At 34.5% G+C, this 17,646-nt stretch overlaps 2 protein-coding genes across 2 annotated transcripts in view; both read right to left on the reverse strand.

Annotated features, from left to right (window-relative positions):
- pwn (calcium-binding EGF-like domain-containing protein pawn) overlaps positions 1-14,160 on the reverse strand; it is a 39,146-nt gene extending 24,986 nt beyond the window's left edge. The window contains exon 1 of the mRNA XM_077432566.1: positions 13,684-14,160. The gene's annotated coding sequence lies outside the window, so the exon portion shown is untranslated. The remainder of the gene's footprint in view (positions 1-13,683) is intronic.
- LOC143912545 (peritrophin-1-like) lies at positions 10,130-17,299 on the reverse strand. Its single transcript, XM_077431832.1, has 4 exons — positions 17,293-17,299; positions 16,998-17,176; positions 16,906-16,935; positions 10,130-10,174 (listed from the first exon to the last, which is right to left on the reverse strand). Exons 1-4 carry the CDS (start codon positions 17,297-17,299, stop codon positions 10,130-10,132), a joined length of 261 nt encoding a protein of 86 aa, XP_077287958.1.
- Positions 17,300-17,646: the final 347 nt, after the last annotated feature.

Consider the following 17,646-nt stretch of genomic DNA (forward strand, 5'->3'; position numbering starts at 1 on the left):
AACAGGAGTAGATACATGAAATTTTTATACTACAACGTCAAGCTAGGAACAGAGATGGATGTATGGGTTACAATGTGGAATTAAATCTTGGCCAGGGTCTTAATTCGAGATACACAATAAGATAATTTGCGAGATAAACATGTGTGGATTTAATTAGTATCTATACCGATTTATATAAAAAGGTGTATAAGTTAAAATTATGCCTTGAACTCTTATACCGGGTTGACACGATGTGAGTAGCTTGTACCAAGTAAGTTGGACGTCTGAAACGTTCAAAAACGGTTGGATCACCTATCGCCACGTTATGAATAACATCCAAGTTACTCGTCCAAGCTACTTGGTCCAAAATCGTGTCAATCCAGTCTTCAGTCGAAAACACACTGAAGGGAACGGCACAGGAAGTCCCGTAGCTTCCAGCCACGGAAGGGCGTTTCCAGTTCATTGTTAATTCGTACGACCTTATTATTTCGACAAGTTTATCCTACATTTCTTCAAATATGGGAATTACTATTATCGATCACTGTCAAACCTACGCCAATACAAGGATAAATAATTACCGAAAACACTACAGGGGCTGATTTTTGGAACTCGATCCTTCCGGAATGGTTATGCGTTCTTGCGTTTTGTTACGTGTGCAAAATTATCTAAAAAAAATCCCGTGCCACGTGCCTCTCTGTGTGTTTTTGCCCTTAAGCGCTTACATACAGTAAATCAAACTGATGAACCACCAGCTGATGAAATTACATATACTATAATATGAATACATATGGCTTACAACTACCGCAGTGACGCTGTTAGTCACTTTACAAATGTAACATGTGATCAGTTGGAGGGTTGATTTCAATTTAAATACAAATTTTCCAAAAAAAAAAAAAACAGTTTTAGGATTTGGCTTACCGTAGTTGCCACTTTCAATATGCAGTAAGATTTTATTTATATTTATCTGCTATTTCAATTGAAGCCGGAGTTAATATTGGTTATAAAAATAATTAACGAAAAGTAGATCCAGGCTGAAGATTGAATTGTCAATATGGGTCTATGTAAATCGCTTTTTGTTGAATATTTTCAATGAATCAAAACTAGGCACAGATAACTGACACGTTTTAGAGGACTCAATATTAGAGATAAGAGATAAATATTCATGGTTAAATATCCATATGAAACTTTATGTATACGTATATGTACATAGGTAGAACGATATAGACCTCGTTGAAAACTTAAAGATCCAGATGTTTTTAATATACATATGTATCTATAATCAAAACCATTTGATATATGTATGTAAATATATAGACATAGTATATTAAATGTATGTAATACAAGTTGAAATGAAATTTGATGACAATTGTGCAAAAAATATCTATGTCAAGCTGCTTTGCCTTTTCGATTCTCATTCTATGGTACGCCATCGTGAGACCTTTGCGTAATTAAGAAATACGCAAATTACCCTCAATTGCAGTGCTGGACCTTAGAAATGATTGTGCTTCTTCTTTAGAGAATATTACGTAGACTTTTTTTTACTGTTAGCATACCAACGACCCGGTTTCCGTTCGCATCGATCGTTAGACTAAGTTACACCATTTTTCTCAATACTCTACCGAGTTCTGGGTCAAAACTTAAACTTTTTCCTTAGAAAAATACTGAACTGTGAACCGTTAATGGCGTTGAACGTCAAATATACAAAAAAAAAAACATAAGTTTTGGGTCACAAATGACAAATTACCAAGTCGAGGATTTTTATAACTTTAATATGTAGTCCTCTATATCAGAATGATTCTACACAGATGATAACACAGTGAAGGTGTGATTCTCATAAATCATCATCGCCATCAACTACTGTGAAAAATGCTCTGGAGCCCTAATCAATAGCAGCCACGTTTTTTTTACTCATCCACCAAGTATTAACTTTGCCTTCTACGATATTATTTTACATCCCTTTGGGTAACAAGCGAGTACTTATTATGTCAATCTGCAACCGTATCCACCTATGTAATATTCATCCAAGCATAGATACATATTCCTATGCTACCCTGAATTTATTTGATTTTAGAAAACAGTTTGCTTTCAATACCCATGTAAGTTTCACGACCAAACTTCACCACACGAAATATTGAACAATAGTTTTCTCTTCAAATATATCAGAATATTCTGTTTCTTCTCCTTTTTCTTCTTCGAATGGCTTATCTTTGTTATTAGATGTACTAATCCTTTATTAGTAGATGTACTGGATTATGGAGACAGCTACTCGTGTAAGTAGCAGCCTTCACAAGACAATTTACTAAACGGCAGACAGTATAAAGCTCATCATAATCAGTTAAGCTTGATATAAAGTAAATGTATACATCACCAGCCGATAACGGACATGAAATCCGGTTCTAGGGTTACGCAGTTTACCCAAGATGACATCACACTAACCGTACATATGGCGAACGGTTGCAAATATTAAACAAATAATTATGTAGATACCACATTGGCATCGGATCGAATTCGTACTTATTATGAATTCTGACCACACGTCCAATCGGTCCGATCGACCGGTTCGATCAATTTAGCATGCGTGGCGGAGTAGTAGTCGTCGTTGGTTGCATATCGGGTCATCAGCTTTGCAAAACCGTTGCAATTGTAAATAACAGTAACAAACGCTCTCGAATAAGACAATTCAATTAGATCTAACGGGTGACACGTTAGTGATTTTTAGGTATACTACGTTGCCGGTGTATAAAGACCAACGAGCGTGGTGGATAAGACCAACTTTCACTAGGCACGACTTATGCCTACTATGTGTGAAATGATGAAGCAACTTTGCTGAAATTGAGAACGGTGATAATGATAATTATATGAGTGCTATCATAACTATGTGATAAATGCTTAATGTCAAACACACATGAACTTCGTTGCTTTCTTATATGACTTGAGAATTAAGTGTCCAATTTTTTTTTCTATATAAATAAATGTCCTTCGTGATTAATATTACATCTAGTATTGTGTCTGTTGATATTTCAACGGGTGATTTTAGAGAGAAATTGATATATGAACCACACCTGTGGCTATTGTCGCTAGCGCTATAAGCATTCACAGTCCTTATGGTCAATTCGCATCGCACTCGTGCCTCATTCAATTCCACCTCCCACGTTGTCCCCTCATTCCATCCCCGCAAGCTCCCCCCGGCCGTACCCGTCCAAATTTAGTAATAATAAAAAAGCATTTAATAATCAAAAAACCCGTCCAAATGAGTTCACATTTTTAAATATATACACACTTGTAGGCAGTGCCGGTTTTAGGGGGGGGCTGGGTCGGGCGCCAAATAAGTTAGGGCACCGAACAATGCGCCAAAGGCGCTTTAAAATTTAAAATTAGAGCGCCAAAAGCCATTCAAAATTTTAAATTAGAGCGCCAAAGGCGAAAGTAGGTGTTAAGAAAAAATTGCCCGAGGGCGCCATCGGGTGTAAGGCCGGCACTGCTTGTAGAACCACAGAGTTGAATTTTAAATATTATTTTTGTCTCGTTCTAACGCACACATATTCGGATATACTCTTCACATTCGTACGTCATCTTATGACATTACGGACGGGGGGTATGAGGGGGGATTCGTTGACACCACCCATCTTTTCGATCTTTCGACTTTCGTTCAAGTCACTTTCGATGTAATGACCCAGATCCGAATTGTATCCAGCAATTGCAAGGCGAATATATTGGGGTGACGTTGCAGTCTCACCTCGGCACATTCCCAGATCATTTATTTTATTGTTTGCATTTTCAGGTCCTAATGGATATTTTCATTGGTAACAAAGCGATATGCATTACTAATGATCTTCAGAAACTGGTTTTGCCATCTTTGCACATATTCGATATTGTATGGCCTACTGCACCCCCACAGTTGTTTGCCATACGTCCATACTGGCTTCATAATGGCTTGGTATATTATTTTTTTGCAGTGCAAGTCTAATTTGGAGTGTCTTCCTATTAGCCAGTACATTTCTCTTTTTGGTTCAAATATGCTCTATTTTTTTCTTAATATGATGCCTCCGTGTAAATCTTGAGTCGAGGCGCAGTCCAAAATATTTAGCTGAATTAGCTTTTGGAATTTGTACCCCGTTGATGAATATGTATATTATAACGACTTCGTAGGGCCGACATGTGAAATGTAGAACCGGAAAAATAAAATAGCGGAACAATCTCATAAATTTAATAAATGTAACGAGTACGATAAACATGCAAAATCAAAACCAAACTAGCATCGAAATAATGATAAAAAAATATATTTAAAAAAATTTAAAATCATGTTAAAACTACTTATGTATGTATGTACATATATACATAATTTTAGTAGTGAGATTGAATATTTATGATAATAGCGATATAATAGTAATTATTCGTCAAAAATGACAGCTTTTGATTAATTACAGAAGCCTTAATCACTGAAAGTTCACGAAACCGTTTCTGTCTGAACCATACATATGTACTGTATCGGACCGAGTGTATTTTGAAGCTAAAATGAAGATTTATTTATTTACAAATTTGCTATAGTGACTTTATAGATTAGCTCTAAGTCGTCACAATGGCTAAGATGAATGTACATACATATGTAGGTGCAGATGCACATGTTTTAAAAACGTTGGCATGTTTTAATCTGTGCCGTCACGATATTTCCGAAACTCACCCCTTGGAATTTTTTCGGTGATATTTTGTCAAACCTATGACAATACAAGAATAACACATCAACAATCCCCCATATATTTGACATACATACATATGTATATGGTCAAACATTATACGTAAGTATTGTAAGTATTATTCAAGGCCAATTACAAACATCGATTAACAATCATAGAGACATCTATGTACAAATTTGCAACATTTTTTTTACAAATTAGAAAATTTTGATATGCTGTAAACTGTAAGACAAGTTTGCCAATTTTTGGGAACTGTTTTCAATTAAATCAGATAAATTGGCAAACTCTAAAAGGAAACGATCAACCTTGGAGTCACATATCCATGATCTGGCCAGCTACAAAACCAGAGATAGAACCCATGACCACATAATTGAAATCATTACACGCTAACCATTCATCTATGCTGCTGGTTAAGGTATGAATAATGATGTTATAATAATAATCACCCTCTAAGCGTAGGTTATCGGAGATTATTTTAACCTATTTGTCTGGTAGCCTGCGCTCATCATTATTTTCATAATTAAATGTGATTTACGAGTGGAATTTTGATCTCCTCTTTTCCATTTGGGCCTCGCAGAGATGTTTTTCATTTGCGGCTGATTCTAATATATTAGTGCTGGCTATAGGAGCAAGGCATTCCCTACTTTGTATTTTATTATTTGATATTTTTACTTTATATGCTATTGTTTTTTTTATGATTAGCAAGATTTGATGTGTATATGTACATATTTTTATTTTTCTCATCATTTATATTTCTTTCTCAACTATTTTTTCGACCATTGTGGCGCATTAGGGACTCCTGTAATGCCACAATGGTACACACTTAAACTTTAATAATCCCTTAAGAATAATGCCGAGATGAGTCTTCGTTCCCTAAACTAAATACAATCAACTAAATTCTTATCTAAACATCTTTTTAGAGTGCGTTCGTGCTCATTTCGAACACACGTAAACCGGCATAGATAATATATCACAATTACGCCATACAGATAGAGCAATTAGCTTCGTTTAATTTCGAAGAAATTATGCGCGACCAAGACAATAATATTTCAACAACAACGGTTATAATGATCATACGTTAACGGTTTTCGTTACATTTCGTATGCGGATTATTATTAAAAATCAAAACGAACGGTCGAAGCCGAGTCTGACCGCTACGATACTCGTTATACGAGAATATCATCTTTGAAATACCTTAGCGTAAAATAAAAACGTATACATGTAATGCCGCAGAGTGTGTAATTGATTTTGAATTATGTAAAACGAGCACCGGTTATACGAAAATTCAAACTACATCCATACATATGTAGTAGTCAGTTCAAACATCGAACTGTTTAAATAGGTTTTTGAGCTCTTTTTCCTATTATGCTTTAGATTAACATTAGAATAATATAATACTGTGATTACTAACCAAATTAAATTAAATTGTAAAATAGAAAATGATCAGTAGATCAGTAGCTATTAAAATTGATATAAGATGTATTGTGAACATAATTTCGTAATAATAAAAAGCATTTAAAAATCAAAAAAACATCGAACTGTAATGCGTACGAGAGTTTGACTAAAAATCAATTTGTATGCAAGAACTGGGTTAAAAACGTATTGTAAGATAGAAGACGCATCGGTTCTCTCGGCGAAGGCAATTAATGCACAGGTTAACCTCAAACTGTTTAGCGCAGAGGAGAAATTTTCGCCTTGCATTATCATTATCATCATCGCCGTCATTATTATTAGATGTGGAGAAAAGTGAGATTGGAAAGCGAGAGACAAACTAAGTGGAGACCAAATGCTGAATGGACGTCACATATGCGGTACAGAACTAAGAGTATGTTGCTGTTTTACTTTCGATTCTATCGGCAAATGAGATATTGATTGCATCCATTGCAAATGGAAATTTCGCACCCCGGCGACAAATGTAACACGGCTCAAAAAAATATTAAAACTGTACGTGTAGTAATTTTTCAACATGACTGGAAATTATTGTATCGGTATACATAAGTATGTCTAGTTTTTTGAGCTTTGTCACTTTTCTCGCCGTGTGATGTCTTTTTAGCGTCGTGAAGTCTTTTTAGCTTGTTAAAATTCAGGTGATAGAAGCAATTTCACAATGACATAAAGATGACTAAGTAATCTTTGAAGCTCTTCAATCGCCAATACCCAAGTGTATGAAAATCTGAGCTGCGGCGTTTCTATATTTGAACCATAACGTTGTAAGTGACACATACGAGTATGCTCAAATGCGTTTTATTCGTGATTTGCGGTGTATCTACATACATATGTGCCTTGAAGCCCCTACTTGCACTCTTAAAAAATTTGAAATGCCGCCTCTTAGGGATAGAAATCATAACATTGTAAGTACCTTATTAGTTGCACTGTCATTTGTACTGTCAGTTTAACTTTTAACTGGATGAATATTTCTAAAGAGATTAACAACAATAAGCTGATGATATCTTCAGCCACCATGATCAAGGTAACATCTGAGAGACGACGCTATATAAGTTGTCCATTTATTATTATGAAAGTTATTATGGTACTTTATAATGACACAAACGATGGCACTTAAAATATTTTTTTTTTAATTTATGTTTCTAATATCTAATATAATGTATTGATTGCTCGTTGAATAATTATAATACGTTGCAGAATAATTATATTTTATTAAAAAAATGTTGAAAGAATGAATTTAAGCATTATTTATTTAAACAGTTTCAAGTCTCTCTTGAAAACTAAATGTTCTGGCACTTGAAACGTTATGGTTTGGCACCTCTTATTTGTATTTTTTTCATGTTAAGGTGATATTAAGGAGAGGCCTGATATTTGAATAATCCGTTACGCCAAAAGAATCATTTATACTAGCACAGCACAGACCGGAAGCTGCAGGTTAATAACAGTACGCAAAATATATTTTGATACATTATATATGGACACATTCATATTTTGACAGCAGTAACCGAAACGACCTATCCATATAAAGGCGCAAACATGCTGAATCGTAAGGCATGGACGTGCTCACAGTTTCCAGCTAGGAAGGGCTTTTTTTCTGGTCATTCTTAATTTGTACAATCTTATTATATCCACAAGTTTCTACTACGTTTCTTCAAATTTGGGAATCTCCGCTATAGATAACTGTCAAACCAGGTCAATACAAGGATAAAATATCACAGAAAACATATTCACATGTGGTGAATTTTGTCCTGGGTGTCATAGCATAGATCGGTCGTGCTTGCGTTTTTTTACAAACCTCCTTTACGTTTCACATTAAGACGTTATTTTTTATATCTCTTATCTCTTATCCGATCGTTTTCATACTTTGCCATAATGCTCATTTTGGTCATCAATATATGTTAATGTATCGTATGCCATTACGTGGGAGATATAATATCGTATACAACGTGTTTCAAGTTTCCGATTTTTCGACTTGTTTGATTTAATGTGTAAAAGTATCTAAAGCACATACCTCGTACCTCTCTGTGTGTCTGCACCTTTATACAACCGTATCGTATCAAGCAGAACATATTTGAAAGTTTCATAGATAAACCCGATTATTTAAGTGGTAAAAGTAAATTGAATTTTCATGAAATTTAATCATCTAAAGTTATAAGGTTTTGAGAAACACTGGAAATATATGGAAGTGGGAATATTTTTAACCTGATTACAGCGTGATTAAAATGAACGCCGGAAGAATAGATTGCGTGGGTTTCGCGCTTACTCGTTCATCGAAGTTTCCTCTTAGATATTCCAATAATTAACATAGACATTTGCTTATTTTCTCCACGTATGAAAAAGTAATGTGAGCACATATTTTATAAAAAAAATAAAAGTAGAGAAAAAGCTCTACATTAGTAAATATATTATACGATATTTCAAAATGTGTCGTTTTCGTTTTATCATATTGTTTAGTATTTGTACCAACTATGTATGTATATTGGACAATGCATTTTTTTCGTATTTCAATGTTTGTATATGTTACACCGAATCCGTGAAATTGTCTTTTACGCGCATTCGGCAAGAGAATTGCCGAATGCGCGAAAAATGCAAACATGTTGCCCAGTTCACGGATTCCGTAAATTCTTTGGCGAATGCGTGTATTCGCCAATAATTTGTCTGCTCAAAGCATGGAGTCGGCAAATAGACAGCAGCTCTCCGGTGTTGTTTTTTAGAACTGGACAGCGTGGACAAGCGTCAAAGTGACAGCTGAATGAGGATGTTTAATTTACATATTATTATGTATAATATGACTACATACATATGTTTCGATCATCTCATATGACTTACACATAAATTAATGTCATTTTATACATAATATTTTAACAGTGAAACATATGTATGTAGTCATATTATACATTATAATATGTAAATTAAACTAAATTAAACATCCTTATTCAGCTGTCACTTTGACACTTGGTTATAATATAACACGCTGTCCAGTTCACGCATTCGGCCAAGAATTTACGGAATCCGTGAACTGGGCAACGTGCTTGCATTTTTCATGCATTCGGCAATTCTCTTGCCGAATGCTTGTAATAGACAATTTCACGGATTCGGTGTAACATATACATAGACTGACCGAAAATGTCTTCTATGTACATACATATGTGCTAATATTTAAGATACCTACCTAATTTATTGTATTCCATACAAAAAAAAAAAAAAAAAACGATAAGCTTAACACGTTCAACCCGGCGTGTACCACCGGTGGTCACGCGGATAGTGCTATAGCAGACTATAATTTTACGGTTCCACTTCATTGAGCACCCCAACACTAAAATTCCTATAAAATTCTAAAGATTTAGGGACAACTCGCTATATTAAGTGATTTAATGCCGTCACGCGTGACAGTGCCGCCACATGGGCAAATGTATGAAATCATGCGCCGGGTTGAATGTGTTAATTGGACAAATTTATGCAGAAAAGGGTCTAATTCGCACGAATATTATTTTGTCCACAACTTAATGGACTTTTTTGAATGGTTGAATAGTTTTTTTGTTAGACTATACTGTAAAATAAGTACATAGACGAGTGGAGGTACAAATTGAATACATATCAGAACAAGCAAATACGTAGATATATGGAACACAACTAAAGAAAGGGCCGACTATGTTATCGATTGAAGTGTGTAAATGCCGTCAATGTCAGACGTCAGATGAACCGTGTGAGAAAATCTTACATGACGTTGAGACTGCATACTTGTCTACGGCATGTGAAATGTGCGTGTTGTGTTCTCGATATGGGAAACGTTTGAATATTCCGCGTGCGTGCCACATTAACGGTCACCGAAAAGAATAAAACAAATAAGCCGAGAAAGATAATCGAAATGAAGAAGAAAGAAGCGCGACAATGTTCAACACTGTTGAAGGCAGTTCGAGTGTTGTGGCCTGGAATTGGGTTAGGAACATTACAACGGGTCGCCTGCCTTTACACACACAACTGATTGATCTTGTGTCGACCTTACGAAATCAGGTTTTTCCTGTTTCTTCTTTTTCTGCTTCTTCTCCGTGCTCCTCCGCTTGTCGGTCGGTATGCACGGTGTTTAAATTCGGCAAGAAGTAGGTTGCATTTTGCGTGAAATAACAAATATTACGCGTGTTTATATAATATAACGACTGGTGCGCGTGCTTTACGAATGTCCAAAAGAGTGATTCATTTACGCAGAAAACTCAGAATGAGGACGTGGATGAGACGTATCGTTCAAAGGTACATATGAGCGTTCTGTACATCGAGAATTGTTGAAACTATGTATTATAAAAATAACCGAGTTGGACCTGCTTTAGGTCACTAAAAAATTTGAAGAAAATGCTTACAGAATGTCATATACACATCTGGAAAATCGGGGTTTATCCTCAATATATCCAATATTTAATCGCCATAGTTCTTTATCAACGCTAAATAAAATAAAATAATATCGCGCGCTCATATTACCATTATTAACCTATGCTTCACCTGTATGGAATAACGCCTCGAATACTAACCTTTCCAAGCTCCAAGTAATACAAAATAAATCTCTTAAAATAATTTATAATACACCCATATATACTAACCTGAAAAAACTGCATGCTATATATAATATTCCGTTTGTTACAGACATTACTAACAAACTAACCAGTAGATTCTATGAAAGAATCACTAATAACCATACTAACACACTTGTGAAGAGTCTCGGTGATTACAACAAAATGTCTATACCCTTCAGGTACATATATACACAGATTACCTAAACACAATCTGCTTTAGGTCATCGACTTTAGTTTAGTTTAATTAATATTATGTATTAGATGTATTATGAACATTTATAAGGATTGTAAATAGGTTTTTGAGCTCTTTTTCCTATTATGCTTTAGATTAACATTAGAATAATATAATACTGTGATTACTAACCAAATTAAATTAAAATTGTAAAATAGAAAATGATCAGTAGATCAGTAGCTATTAAAATAGATATAAGATGTATTGTGAACATAATTTCGTAATAATAAAAAGCATTTAAAAATCAAAAAAAAAAACATCTGGAAAATGAATCAACTGAAGTAACATACCAAAGTCCTTATATTTACATGTGAAAGTAAAAACTTTCCCATCGCTAATGAATCAATAAGAAGCATTGTTATGTATGTACTTATATATGTTTTTTTAATAAAAACAAATTGACATCCTATTATCAAATTTACTGAAATTTAAATATTAAATATTATTAACCCTTTGAGTGCTGACGTCTTTTCTGTTGAAAGCCCGCCACGCTGAAAATTTCAAACCAGAATTATTTAGAAATCCAATAGAAAGCAGGTATAAAAATTGAAGCTAATCCAAACAAACCCTAGATAACTACCACCGAGGATTTCGAGTTTTGTAAAGTTGTGTTTAGACTCTCTAATATATCTTGCAACAATAAACAAAATCAGTCTATTAATGAATGTATTTTTCCAAAACTATGTAGTTCCATCTTCTTCATTGTTGTTAAAATTTAATGCTCACAATCTAAAATACTCAGCAGTTAGGGATTTCTATCGGGAAATTCCGCTATGGTTATATATTCAGAAATTCCAGTGTAAACCAGTCTTTATAAACATTAACAAATGTTTGATTGACACGGATTACGCGACCCATGTTCAATGCTACCTGGAAATACTTCCTGCTACCTGTAAATACTGGGGTAGTATTCTTGTTTAATTTGTACATACATTTGCTTAAAATACAACGCCTATCAGCATTTTACAGGCCCATGGACTTGTTGGCAAAAAGCCGATCGGCGTTTTGGTAGATCGGTTCCACTCATCTCTGTTTTGCACAACCCTGATCCTGCTCAACCCACACATTTTCCTAATTAGGTCTACCCGTCTTCCCTGCGGTCTTCATTTTACACTTTTGCATTCTCTCGGGTACCATTATAGCACTTATTTTGTCCACCTTTCGTCCATTCTTCTAGCCAGGTGGCCCAACCATTGTCATTTCAATCGCTTCACTCTATCTTCCACCCTTGTCATACTTCTCACCCACGTATTCCTTTTCCTATCTTTCCTCGTTATGCCAAGCATACAACATTCCATACTTCTTTGAGTGCATTAAACTCTGTGTAGCAACTTGGCGTTCAATGTCCAAGTTTCACATCCATACGTCATCACTGGCAAAACACACCACTGACCGAAGATCTTTTTCTTCAGGCAAAGTGGCATTTTTGATTTAAAAAACAGCATTCATTCGTCCACATACACTCCACCCCAATTTCATGTCACTTTATTTTTTCACATGTACATATGTAAAAATAATAAAAAATACTGAGCTGAATTTACATACATATATGTATGTATGTATATTTATATATGTATGTATGTATATACCTATATTTATGTATGTATGTATATACATATATGTATGTATGTATATACCTATGTATATTTATGTACGATATTAATATTTTTTTCAAACTTGAAATAAGAGCGCGTATAGCATGTCGTGGAGCTATGCAAAATAATCAAGTAATATTTTAATTTTAAATCTAATATATAATTTCGAGAGAGACTTTGTATGTGTGTATGTAAGGTTTGTTGGGAATCTAAAAACAAATCAAAGTTTCAATGACGACGATTTGATATGGTTGAGTATTATTTTTTTTTCGTTTCAAATAAATAAAATAAAAAAAATGAATATTTACTATTAGATTCGCCCTGTTTAAGCTGTTTATATTTACAAATACTGAGCGAAGCCGGGTAAAACAACTAGTATATATTAAATTCATTGTTTTTTCCATGAAGTACGAATTTTCGTGCACCGGGCTACTACTATTAAATATATCTGTAAATAGATCCGCGATTTTTGTATTGTACAAATCAATAGGAAATTACTATAATACTTCTTCCAAAAGAAAATTCAATTTAAATTCGTAACTATCAAATGTTAAAAAGCTCACATGTTCACTTTCAGACATTATTTACTCAAAATTGCTGAAATTAATTCTAAGAAGAATCTTATAAGAAATATACTCTCATGAAAAATATTTACATATACATATGTATATAAGTAAAAAAGCAATGAAAACTTAATTTTTTTTAAATAAATTACTTTATCGAAATAGCTAATTCATTTGAAATTTAATTACAACTGATATTTTAGCCCTATTGAGGTCTGTTCATACCTATCCAGCACGACCCGTATCCTGCAGGTGTCATGCAAGTGCGGATAGTATTCTTTGGTACACTCTATATGGACGCGCATGAATGCGTAAATGCGCATGCGCGAATGGAGTATGAATACGTCCATATAATGTACCAAAGAATACTATCCGCACTTGCATGACACCTGCAGGATACGGGTCGTGCTGGATAGGTATGAACAGACCTTTAAAGGATTAAAATCAGTTACATTCGAATTATACAGGAATTAGTTACATGTAAACAAAACCTAATTCGCGTTTTGTCTCTTTTTAACATATGTAATAGCTTACGGGTAGAACTAGTAATAAAACAAAATTAAAGTAAACAAAATCCAAATTTAAAATCACCAAACGGGGTTTACACACCTCGTCGCACGTTCGAATCCGGGTTACGGCAGACAGCTTTTTATCCCGGCTAGCAACACCGGTCGGATCTGAATTTATTTGTATGTATACTTCTTTCTTTTCTTTCACTTATGAATTATTTAAAAAACAGCACTGGTCATATTTCAGTGTGACCGAAAGCCAACGAAGCTTCACGAGCGCACACACATTCACACACTCGCGCACACGTCAGTTTGAAAGGATTATTCGAAAGAGACACGTCTAATTTTCATCCACAGTTCGATGCAAATGTCACTAGTGTATTTCGAGTGCAACGTTGCAGGTCGAAAGTTCCGCGTCACTGGCTGCGGCTTCACCGATATGTCGGTTTTTTTTGAATTAAAGAAAGCACACACGCACTATGAAATACTATCGATGGATGTCCGGATCCGGAATGTTCGAGTTTCGGAAACTGAATTTGCGAAGACCTCACCCGTCGGAACGCAAACGTGGAATGTCAGCGGTATGGGGTTACCAGTTGGTTAGCGGTACTTTTTTCCGCCATTCCTAATATGAAAGGTCCGCGCCAGTAATGCCATCACGCGAATCTCGCACCTATTCGCTTGGCGATAAAGGTTGAAATCGTGGCAATAGTGTACGCGATATAGCACTTTTCAATTCTCAAAGAAGATCTTTAGGCGAAATACAACTCTATGTCGGGGAGTGTAGAGTCGATAACCGCTTGACGAGTGTTCGATTTGTACGTAGCGGTAATGACCGGTCGTCGCATTCGTAGAAGAAAGGTCTTAATGAATTAACTTTCCATCCTTGTCTATGTATTTTTTTAAATCTAATTCCAAATTTATATACGTTTATATAATTATAATTTATGTATGTTTTATATGATTTTCTATATATGAGCCATATAATATGACTAACGCGTTTGTGAATTTTTGATTGTCGATTGGTTGTTTTGATTTTAAGCAGAGGCTCTCAAACTCAAAAGTTCTCAAAATTTATTATCAATAAAATATCTGCAATAGTTTTAAATTTAAATTTTCACGTACAAGACAATTTGAGAAATACTATTTTAGAGTAATATCATTGAAAACGTAGATACATTTTAAAACTTTGATGGAATCAAATTTATAAAATTTTAACTAAACAGAAATGCTTGTGTAATAATGTGATATCCAAAAGTAGAACAGGTGGACTTTATCTGAAATAAACTAAATGTAAAATCGACAACAACCTCGACCAAGTTAAATATCTAACCATCTATAATAATTATTAGATTATCCAGTATGATGTGTGAAGAATGTTGATGACATGTAATGATAAATATTGATATGTACATTAGAGGGGTCTGCGTGACGAGACAGAATGTTAAATTACAGAAAACACAAATATCGGAAGGCAAAGATCGAAAATCGAAAGATCTTAAGTCGAAAGATCAAAAAAAAATGGTGCATGGTAAACGGTACATACTCACGTACATACTCACTTAATTTGCGCGAGCAGGATACAACAGCATAGCTCGGACGTTAAGCTTCTGCTTACCGTCAAGAAGGTGCCGGGTTCTATCCCTAAATGAAAATGATTTTTTCAGAGTATGCTGTTGGTCAGACCTGGATTTGTGACTCCAGGTTGATCGTTTCCTATCAGAGTTTGCCAATTTTCTCTGATTTCATTGTTGAAACGGTTCCCGGGAAAAAAAAAAATTGGCTAAAAATCCTTCCTACCTACTATGTCACCACTATTTGAAATAAGATTGATGTACAATATAAATTTATGTACAATTCATAGATGTCTCGTTAATTTGCGAGTTTTTTCAGTGTCTCGCAATTCAACGACTTATAATAAAAATGCTGCATTTGTATTTGTAATTGGCCAGGAAGGCGCATTGGGATTTACCTGTAAGGCCTTCCTGGTATATATGTAAAAAAAAATAAAAAATAAAAAATAAACAAGAACAAGAGGAACATGCTTTTCCTCCCGTATTCTGCGCGCGCACATTAACACGGGAGGAAAAGCATGTTCCTCTTGTTCCTGTTGTATCCTGCTCGCGCAAATTAAGTGAGTATGTACGTGAGTATGTACCGTTTACCATGCACCATTTTTTTTTGATCTTTCGACTTAAGATCTTTCGATTTTCGATCTTTGCATTCTGATATTTGCGTTTTCTGTAATTTAACATTCTGTCAAATCACGGAGACCGACATTAGAGTACATCGAAAATAGCGAATTTTTAAATTTGGAAACCCATCTTGTCGCAAGAGATGTTCTGTATCATGGGGAATCTGTAAAAAATAAAATTAAAAATTCTTATAAATATATTTTTACTGCCGCCAGCCCATTCAAGTTTGTGAAAATCGTAAATTTTACCGATTTTCGAAAGTTTTTTTCTAATCTTAATCTGCCATTTTACGGCTGTGATATTTTGTGTGATCATTCAATGTTTATTACTCATAAGGATTTTTATTTGTAAAAAAAACGAATACCGGCTTTTTCTTTCGGGTGGTTTTCTGGAACCCCTAGATCTACCCTAATGTACATATATTATGGTAGTATATACAAACTGTTAAAATCAGTGCAGGTGTACATATGTACATACTTGTATGGACTATGAGTGGTTAAGTGAGTAGATTATATGTGATAAAGTGAATTGCGTTGTCATAATCCATTAACTTGAATGATATCACATTTTATTGCTGTAAAAACAGTTTATAAATTTAATTCACATCACCATACAAACATTGTTCATAATTCAAGTATGTAACAATAGTTTGACTTTATCTGATAATAAGTAATGCACCATTATAATTAAAGATCAAGGACTTACATCGTAGAATAATATAAAAAGTGTGTATCTTACGAATAAAATTTTATTTATTTACATCTAACATTAAAAATAAAATTACACGTAAGTAGTTTACGATCAAAAAGTAGTCCCAAAGGACAAAATACACTTTGCCTTTTTCCATTATTGCATTTCCAATATTTTCTGCAGTCTTCATCATCCTTCCAATATTTAGCACTTAAGTTGCATTTACCGCATACTTCATCGATAGGTTTTTCAGTTAAGGCATCCACGCATGTGCTCCCTTCTGAAGTTGATTCTGATCCGGGTAAATTGCTCGTTGTTTGTTCTAGGTCAGGTTCTGTAGGTCCCGACGTAAGTTCTGGATTAGATTTCGGCGTACTAGTGGTAGGTTTTGGTTTAGGAGAGCTAGTTATAGTTGGTTTCAGAGTGGTACTTTTAACGCAACCAGCATTCTGTGGCCAATCGCAGACCTGTCGAATTAAATATTTGTTAAAATTAGAATAACTAGGAACTAAAGTGAAGAATATGCTACCTTTAATTCAGAGTTGAAATGAAGTCCAATGGGACATTTATATTCTACAGGTTTTCCATGTACACAGTAGTAGAATTTAGTGCAATCAAATTCGTGGGAGAGTAGGGTCACTAATTCTTCATCCAATTCTGGGCAAGTTTCAGCCACTCCAACCTGCAAGCCTCCCGCTACGCAAAGTGCTAATAGTAGGTGTTCTTAAGAAGAAGATGAAATGGTTTTTATATGAAAATATACAAATGTATTTATAGGTACTATATTATATGGAAACAATTTTCTGATACATTTATCAACTTACTAAGCATTTTCTTCTATTAGAATATGTTTAATTCTGAGAGTAAACCGCTCAATAATAAAAATGTAAGGGCGATAAAGCTTTTATAGAAGTTTTCCAGATTTTACAATCGATAAAAATACTGACCTTAAAAGCCAATCAACCACTTACGCGTTTATCTTAGATTTAAAATAGATCATTATTTCTCATAGTTCGAATTGTTGAAATTATATATATTATATTTAGGGTGACCATATTTGCCAGGACTCAAAACGGGACAAGCCGTAAAAAAATTGTCGTCCCCTTAACAATGAAAAAAATGTGTTGCACTTTCCGAATGACAGATCCAAGCATATTCAAAACACTGGAACAAATGCC

Source organism: Arctopsyche grandis, chromosome 6 (assembly GCF_051622035.1).
Source record: "Arctopsyche grandis isolate Sample6627 chromosome 6, ASM5162203v2, whole genome shotgun sequence".
NCBI classification, from domain to species: Eukaryota; Metazoa; Arthropoda; class Insecta; order Trichoptera; family Hydropsychidae; genus Arctopsyche; species Arctopsyche grandis.

Coding starts and splice junctions, on each gene's coding strand:
- LOC143912545 (XM_077431832.1), bottom strand. Junction 16,936..16,997: donor ATTTCAACTCTGAATTAAAG/GTAGCATATTCT, acceptor TTAATTCGACAG/GTCTGCGATTGGCCACAGAA. Junction 10,175..16,905: donor GGCCACAGAATGCTGGTTGC/GTTAAAAGTACC, acceptor CGACAAGCGGAG/GAGCACGGAGAAGAAGCAGA.